This window comes from Merops nubicus, unplaced genomic scaffold (assembly GCF_000691845.1).
Source record: "Merops nubicus isolate BGI_N331 unplaced genomic scaffold, ASM69184v1 scaffold33311, whole genome shotgun sequence".
Classification (NCBI taxonomy): domain Eukaryota; kingdom Metazoa; phylum Chordata; class Aves; order Coraciiformes; family Meropidae; genus Merops; species Merops nubicus.
In genome coordinates this window covers 513-9,558 of record NW_008586841.1, presented here as the reverse complement: position 1 = coordinate 9,558, position 9,046 = coordinate 513, and the positions used below count along the sequence as shown (strand labels likewise).

Here is a 9,046-nt window from a genome sequence, read left to right as displayed (position 1 = left end):
TTTTGGAGTTGTTCCCTACCTTGCAACATGGTGCTCCTACAAATCTGTTATGGACAGTTATCAGAAGCATCTCATTTACTTGTTTGCCCCTGGTACAGTCTACCTCTTTTCAACAGCACATTAAGCAGTTGCTCAGAGGATATTTAACCACATGCCTAAAGTTAAGAACCTGCTTGAGCTACTGATGTTTACAAAGAAAACTGCAGATATATGCTAGATAGGACCTAAAGCGCTGCGGGGATGAACAGGGCAGGAATAGAGAGACGACAACAGAAGAATTATTTTCTTTTTCCTCAGGTATGTTGAAGGAACATTTGGAGGCCCCTGTTCCAAAATGACATTTTGGTAGCTGGTTGGGAAGGTTGATGTGCTGCCGTATTTCTGGTTCTTCATGCACAGTAGCTCTGTGTCATTTAGGTTTTCTTCCCCAGCATCTCCGGAAGTGCAGTGTAACGTCTGCCCATATCTTCAGGAAACTACAGCTGCATATGATTTAACTTTAGCTTTATTATTTTATTGGAGATGTGAATAGGTGAGAGGTTTACTAAAGTCCTGGTGTCCTTTGTCTGAAGCAGATCATTGCTAACCAAGCTGTTTAGCTGGAAAGTGGTTGTCATCGTTTGGACTTGTCTTCAGGACACTGTAAATTCTTTGTCATGTTTTCATCCAGTGTGGTCTTAGTATTTCTGGAGTTTTTGTTGCCTATTTCCAGCAGAAACCCTTCTATTTACATGGAAATAAAAGTCTAGTTATTTATTTTTATCTTCTGTAACAGATATAATCCTGTAAGGGGCTGAGCAGTTTGACCTGACACAGTGGTGGAGAGTTCTTTGTATGCACAAGCTCATTTGAGTTCCCAGCAGGATCAGGCCCCAGTGAACATCCAGGATGCGTAGAATGTTGCTTGTTCCTTTCTGTGTTCAGATTACAAAGTTATTTTTTCCTAGCTATGGCATTATTTCTTTTTTGTTGTTTTGTTTCTTTTAATTATTAAATCTGAATATGTAAGTGGATTTCTGCCATATGGAATTATTGTATGTGAAACTGGTGAAGTATAATGTATTAGATTTTGCATTAACAGGCTAAGTGCAAAAAATTAGAAAGGGAAAAAAATTGGCCAAACAGTTTAAAGTAATTGGATAATGAAATTGTTTACTGTAGTTACTTAATTCAGATAGATCCAGCTGGAAGAGTTATGGAGGGGGGCATATATAGCAGGGCTGTCAGGACAAGGAAAAATAGGTACTGCTAAAAAAGCAGTAAGTGCCTCTCCTATATAATGTATTAAATTTATCTTAAAAGCAATTCTCTGTTAAGTACATAACTGTATTTAAAGAACAGAATTCTTTCCTTTTGCTTTTTACAGCCTGTACGAGCATAGTTTATAGAGTTCAAAAATGTCAAATTTTTTTTTTAATTTACTCAACTTTGTATTTCTGCTGGATTTTCAGTAATTTATTAAGCAAATACACAATCTGCAGGACCGTGGTTTGTGTCAGGGTTTAAATTATAGTTAAAAAAAAAAAAAAAGCAACCTCTAAATATGTCCTTATTTACCTGATTTTAGATGTTTATATCAGCATTTGGATGCCTAACAAAAGAAATGCAGAAAAGTGTATCAGCTCAAGCAAAAGCAACTAATAGGATACAATTTAAAACATACAGAACTGGCTGCAAACCTTAAACAACTGGGGGGGACACACAAAGTGTTTGCATAATTAAAAGAAACTACAACTTTTTTTTTTTTCTTCCAAATCACACATTTGACTTTAGTCAAACAATTATTGAACTATTAACAAATGGAGTCAAACCTAGCAAAAGTCTGATTCTTTTTCAATTAATATCAAATTGTGGAAATGGCTGTTTGTGCCCTCCCCTCCCCCCGCCCCCAAGTCCAGACCATTCCAGTGGACTCCATGTAAATAAGGATTTCTTTGCTGCTTACTAATGCGAAAAATATGCTTATGGTTAACTATTAACCTATGCTTCCAAATAACACTAATGATTGCAATGTGCTGGAATAAATGCTCATGTTTCATGGGATGAGAACAGTCCTGTTCTCTTAAGCTTACCTAATCAAAGCCTAATCCTGCCTTCACAGCCTCTGTTTAATGCATTGGTATTTAATATGCATCAATAAATAAACTTTCAATTATTGTGCAGTGAGCATATCCAAAGATAGCATGACAATGTGAAACTACTGGTCTATCTAGCAATTATTCCAAATAAAGAATGCTGATGATGTGTTTTCCCTCCTCCTCTTGTAACAGATAATTCAGATTTTCTGACATTCTTGTGCAGCTTCATAATAAGGAAAATAAATTAATCTAGACAAAATTCAAGTAATTTACTTTTTACGCCATCTAAATACATCTCCCCATTGTGACTAGAAACATAATTATTTTATTTTAAAAGCATATTATCCGTTTTAAATAGAGGAGATCAATTTTTAAAGTATTTGTGTAAGGTATCTTGAAAAGTTTGCTAAGTGAGTAGTGTATGATGTATGTTGTGCTCTGACCAAGAGCATTCTTTTATCTCTTTAAATTGAATAGTCTTCATTTTACAAGCCATTAAAGTCAAAGTGCCAAAAGCGTATTCATTAACTACAGTACAAGCACAAGCCCAGCCAGATTCTCTTTTCCATCTGTGCTTATTTTACCTTCTTTTTCATGTTTCACTGTTACTTAGGTGCATTCTTTGTGAAGAGTCTTTCTCATGGCAACTGTTTGTCAGTATTTAGTGAAACATCCATCTACTCAGTTTCTGCATCTCTGTAACAGAAGCTCTTCATGTTTTAATAACCTTATAAGCTCAATATTGCAGAACATGGATAGGTTTTGTTGATGTGTTTGCTTTGTTTGGCTATTTATTTTAATAGGGTTAATGAACTTGTATGTCTGTCAGGCGGTACTACAGTACAGGAACATTAATATTCTTTCCTTTTAAAAAAAAACTTGAAGCAAATCTAATGACACTAGAAGAATTCTAGATACTGATTACATGCAATTGGCTCCTGGTGGTTTGCTCTTCAGATTTCCAATTGAATTTAACAAAGTGTGATTTCTGAGAAGCTTCTGATAGTTTCTTATTAAAATTAATTTTTTTTTTTTCATGTGAGCATGATTTCTACAATTTCACTTAATTTCATGATATATTTACCCCCTCTGAAAGGCAATGGTTGAAACATCAGAAACAATTAGCAAAAAATATTATATTAATGCAAAATGAAAGAAATAAATCTGCCAAAAACTCAGTCTCAAAGCTGCATTTGTCAAAAGCACTTCTCTGAATTAACTTTCATAGGATAACTGTATAATTGTTAGCAGAGATTTTTCTAAGTTGTCAGTGTTTGACAAATGAGAGAGAAAGAGAACGCTCTGGAAAAAAAAAAGCAAACAAGTAATCAATGGCATACTCACGTGGACTGAGATTTGCAGTACTTGTACTAATAAAATATAAGGCTCAATTAGAGATACTTTGCCGTTTTCAGGCTAAATTTAAATGATTTGGTGATTTGCAAATACATTAATCCAAAAACAAAAAAGAAAAATTCAAATGCAAACGAGTACAATTGCAATAAAATATAATTGCAAATGAATCTGTTGCTTTATTCATTTATTGTGTAATTACTGCAATCCTTCCCACCTTGTTTTCAGTATTTCTTAATCATTAAGTCAGAAGCATGACAGCAGTGCCAGCCCTGGCACGAGTCTCTTTGACTAAAACCTTGTAAATTAACACAATTAGCACAGCATCATCCTGCTAATTAACTTCCAGTGTCTGGTGCAGTGGTTTTGCAAACAAGGAAGAGGAAGTCAGAAGGGAATAAACATGCCATTCTGTTACCAAACTGTGTGCTGTGTTAGGTTGAGCTCAGTGAGGCTAAGCTGGCCATGTCAGATGCCAGAGTCAGGCAATGAAGAGCTAAAGGGGTTGGGGAGAAAAACAGGAGGGGGTAGAAGCTGTCAAAATAGACTGCAGTAATTCAGGAGGGAGCTAGTGCCACAGATGCTTCATTTCGACTAGGCCTCCTCCTTATCAGGGAATCTGTGCCAGAGGGCACAAGACTGTTTGCAAAAATCACTTTTGGTAATACGAGAGAGATTAAGGAGGTCTATTGGATACAGCTGTACAAAAATCAGCAATGTGTCTATCATGCATAGGTACGAGTTGGAGGGGGTAGTCTTAACGCTTGTAAATTACTCTTACTGCCCATGGTGGGTTACAAGACGAGGAGACAATTCATGTCACATTATTTACAAGATTAATTGCTTTAAAATAACGTTTGTGGTTTGGTTTGGTTTTTTTTGGATAGGATGAGTATGGCTGTGGAAGCCATAGAACTTTTAGGGACTTGGTTTCATTTCTTTTTCTTTTTTTTTTTTTCCTCCCCTCTTTCTTTTTACCCTGAAGGCTGTGAGGTGGGGGGGAGGGAAGAGAGAGCAAGCAAGGAGAACGACAGACAAGTCATGCTTGGTTTTTTTTTTTCCCATAGCCTCAACAACAGAACAGAGAGGCAGAAAGGAGCCAGTTGTAATTCATACCGAGTTGTAGGCTTTGTGTGATGAAAGCGACGGAGCGCTGCCTGGGAGATTGCTTTGCTGCACTCCACGAAGCAGATTTGAAACTGTCGTGGACCACTTTAGATGAGAGTTGGATTATGGAATGACCTGCTATGTCTGTGTCATATTGTTCTGCGCAGGGTGCATTATACTGTGCTAACTAGGTGTTCAGTACCAAATAAGAGAGGTGTCCTAGATGTGATCTGTCAGCTGTGTCTCATATTTTTATATTGGTTAAAATATAAAACTGAAACAGTGATGAGAGAGGACAGAGCAGGTGGATGCCTTATATGTTAACTATAAATCCACTCTCAGAGTATTTAAAATGTGCAGTCTTTTATAATTACTTTGCAAAATTTAGCATTAACTTTATTTTTTTAAACCAACAAATAACCCCCTACTGAACTGGCAAAAATGCAGCTCTGTGTGTATGTACCTACAATAAACCAAGCGGTTTCGTAAGGGCAATGCATTTTCTTTCCTTAAGGATGTGTGGTGTTAAGTACAGTGTTTCAGAGAGCTGAAGAAGTTCACAGACAATACTATTTGAGAACTCATTTAAAAGCATCTGAAAAAGACCAAGCTCACTGTTAACTTTGTTTTTCCTGCTACTCTAGGCTTGAAGATGCAGTGGACGCCAGAGCATGCCCAGTGGCCAGAACAGCACTTTGATATCACTTCAACCACCCGGTCCCCTGCTCACAAGGTGGAAGCCTACCGGGGGCATCTGCAGCGCACCTACCAGTATGCCTGGGCCAATGATGACATCTCGGCTCTGACCGCCTCCAATCTTCTGAAAAAGTATGCGGAAAAATACTCTGGTATTTTGGAAGGGCCAGCTGAGCGGCCCATTCTCAGCAATTACTCTGAGGCCCCATCGGGACTCGTCAACGGTCGGAAGAATGACAGCGAGCCCTGGCAGCCCTCGCTAAACTCAGAGAGCGTGTATCCCATGAACTGTGTCCCAGATGTTATCACTGCCAGCAAAGCTGGGGTAAGTGCAGCCCTCCCTCCCGCAGATGTCTCGGCCAGCATTGGGAGCTCTCCTGGGGTGGCCAGTAACCTGGCTGAACCCAGTTACTCCAGCAGCACCTGTGGAAGTCACACCGTTCCCAGTCTTCATTCAGGGCTCCCATCTCAGGAATACGCCACAGGATACAATGGCTCTTACTTGCATACCAGTTACAGCGGCCAGCCAACACCTGCACTTCCATCCCCCCACCCGTCCCCCTTGCATAGCTCGGGACTTCTACAGCCCCCACCTCCACCGCCACCGCCAGCCCTCGTCCCTGGCTACAATGGGACCTCTAACCTCTCCAGTTACAGCTACCCTTCCGCCAGTTACCCTCCTCAAACTGCTGTTGGCCCTGGGTACAGCCCTGGGGGTGCCCCACCGCCCTCGGCATACCTGCCTTCGGGAATACCTGCTCCAACCCCTTTGCCCCCAACCACTGTCCCCAGCTACTCCTACCAGGGCCACGGTCTGACACCCATCGCACCGTCTGCCCTGGCAAACAGTTCCGCCAGCTCTCTCAAAAGGAAAGCTTTCTACATGGCAGGGCAAGGAGAAATGGACTCCAGTTATGGAAATTACAGCTATGGCCAACAGAGATCTACACAGAGTCCCATGTATCGAATGCCCGACAACAGCATTTCAAATGCAAACAGGGGGAATGGTTTTGACAGAAGTGCTGAAACATCATCCTTAGCATTTAAGCCAACAAAGCAGCTAATGTCCTCTGAACAGCAAAGAAAATTCAGCAGCCAGTCCAGCAGGGCTCTAACACCCCCATCTTATAGTACTGCTAAAAACTCACTGGGTTCGAGACCAAGTGACTCATTTGGGAAGTATACCTCCCCAGTAATGAATGAGCACGGCGATGAGCACAGGCAGCTCCTCCCTCACCCAATGCAAGGCCCGGGACTTCGTGCAGCTACCTCATCCAACCACTCTGTGGACGAGCAACTGAAGAATACTGACACACACCTCATTGACCTTGTTACCAATGAGATTATCAACCAAGGACCTCCTGTGGACTGGAGTGACATCGCTGGCCTAGATCTAGTAAAGGCCGTCATTAAGGAGGAGGTTTTATGGCCAGTATTGAGGTCAGATGCATTCAGTGGACTAACTGCTCTACCTCGGAGCATCCTTTTATTTGGACCTCGGGGAACAGGCAAAACATTAATGGGCAGATGTATAGCTAGTCAGCTGGGGGCCACGTTTTTCAAAATCACTGGCTCTGGCCTTGTCACAAAGTGGCTAGGGGAAGGAGAAAAAATTGTCCATGCCTCCTTCCTTGTGGCAAGGTGCCGCCAACCCTCGGTGATTTTTGTTAGTGACATTGATATGCTCCTTTCCTCTCAAGTGAGTGAAGAACACAGTCCAATAAGTCGGATGAGAACCGAGTTCCTTATGCAGCTGGACACTGTACTGACTTCTGCTGAGGACCAAATAGTAGTAATTTGTGCCACAAGTAAACCAGAAGAAATTGATGAATCTCTTCGAAGGTACTTCATGAAACGACTTTTAATCCCACTTCCCGACAGCACAGCGAGACACCAGATAATAGTACAACTGCTCTCACAGCACAATTACTGTCTCAATGACAAGGAGGTTGCACTGCTTGTCCAGCGCACAGAAGGTTTTTCTGGACTAGATGTGGCTCACTTGTGTCAGGAAGCCGTAGTGGGCCCACTCCATGCCATGCCAGCCACAGACCTTTCAGCCATTATGCCCAGCCAGTTGAGGCCAATTACATATCAAGACTTTGAAAATGCTTTCTGCAAGATACAGCCTAGCATATCTCAAAAAGAGCTTGATACATATGTTGAATGGAACAAAATGTTTGGTTGCAGTCAGTGACACTACTTTAAAAAAAAATTGTAATGAATGTTGGCACACACAGAACCTGCTATGTAGGGTAGAGAACCCTTTTCAGTAGTGCTAAAATTGCAAAGGGTACTGGGAAGACTACAATTTACCTTGCTTCTAAAGAGCCAGGGTAGACTTGAAGGAAAAGTGCATCAAACAAGAGCTGCTGATCTGAAAAAGCCACACATGACAGAAAGCGCATGTTGATGCTCAGTTCTGTTCAAGCTAGACAATACTCACCAAGGAGCAAGGTGCAAGGGTGTTGATTTCAGAAGGACATGAACCCTGTGTGTTGATTCCATTCTGCTGTTCTTGAGATTTAGTTGCTGTCAAGTGCCTGAAGTGGTGCTTTATTTTTTGTTTGCCTCACAATTACATTGGTGGCATGTGCTAATATAAAGAGCTTTAACTTCAAACATTATTGGACTAAAGAGATGAACGGTTGTGTTGCGACAGAGAACCAGATTTTTGCTATTCTAAGAGCAACAGTATTCCTCAATCCTGTCTGTTCTGTGGTGTTAAACTAAGAACAGGTAAAACAGGGTAATGGTAATCTGGACCTTAATTTCTGCAGTTCATTTCTTTTAATGTTCTGTCTGCAAAAACTCAGGAAAGTGATTGTGATTTGTACAGTACCTCAAAGGAATGTGTTGAAAGCACTATGTACTGCTGAGAGTTATAGGCTAGGCTTCAATGTTACTTTATATTAAATATGTATGTTTACCTCAACAATTGGAAAATGGCAAGGAAAATTACTTTGAATGTATCCAGGAAAATACTGAAGTGGGATATGACTGAAGCTTTACAGTTTTTTTTTAAATAGAAACAGAAGGATTTCCCAGTATTCCAAAATGGTTCTTTTGCCAATCTGTAAGATCAAACCAGAGCAGAATGATTCTTCTTGTTGGTAAACTGTAAGAGTTTTCAGCTTATTGCTCCTTGATAATTATGTGATACAGTCCTTAGAAGGTGCATAGATGAAAAAAAGAGCCACTTAATCGATTTACATTACCATCCAAAACAGTCAAACTTAAGATTTGGTAGGACTTCAAGAGGCAAATTACCTGAAGCTGTGACTGCTGGCCTTTGGTGCATGGCTCTAGTCATAGTTTTGAGGTTATTCTGGGGAAGCTGTAGGGAGTGGGATCAGTGTAGGTCGCTGGCAGAGCTATGGGTTGCAGAGCTGTTTATGCCAACGCAGTGGACTGTGACCAAACAAACAGTACAAATAACAAAGCAAAACTGAACCCTCAAGGTACACTTATTTCCCTTCCCAAACTGAAAAGTTGAGTTTCTGTTGTGTACGTATGGCTCCATTGTCCTTAATGCAATCTTCATTTAGCATCCATTAGAAATCTTCCAGGCTGAAGTGTGCCCACCATTATTTCTACCTCAGTTTTGTTACATTTCTCTTGGAAAGCAAAGTAAGAATTAGGGCAAAAACCAACATCAACGCAAAAGTCAGATTACATTAGGAATACGAACCCACTAAACAAGTTTCAGAAAGCTGCTGTTTTTTCCCCTGAAGTCAAGTTTTTCTGTGTTAGCGCTTTTTAACCCCCTTCTCTCCTCCCCCAGTTATACATGTTCTGGTGTCTTCCTTTTG

The 9,046-nt window shown here is 40.7% G+C and overlaps 1 protein-coding gene across 1 annotated transcript; it reads left to right on the top strand.

The window, feature by feature from the left end:
* The first annotated feature begins 5,190 nt into the window (after nt 1-5,190).
* Nucleotides 5,191-8,829, top strand: FIGN (fidgetin). Its single transcript, XM_008948768.1, has one exon. It carries the CDS (start codon nt 5,191-5,193, stop codon nt 7,429-7,431), a length of 2,241 nt encoding a protein of 746 aa, XP_008947016.1. The 3' UTR covers nt 7,432-8,829.
* The last annotated feature ends 217 nt before the right edge of the window (nt 8,830-9,046 follow it).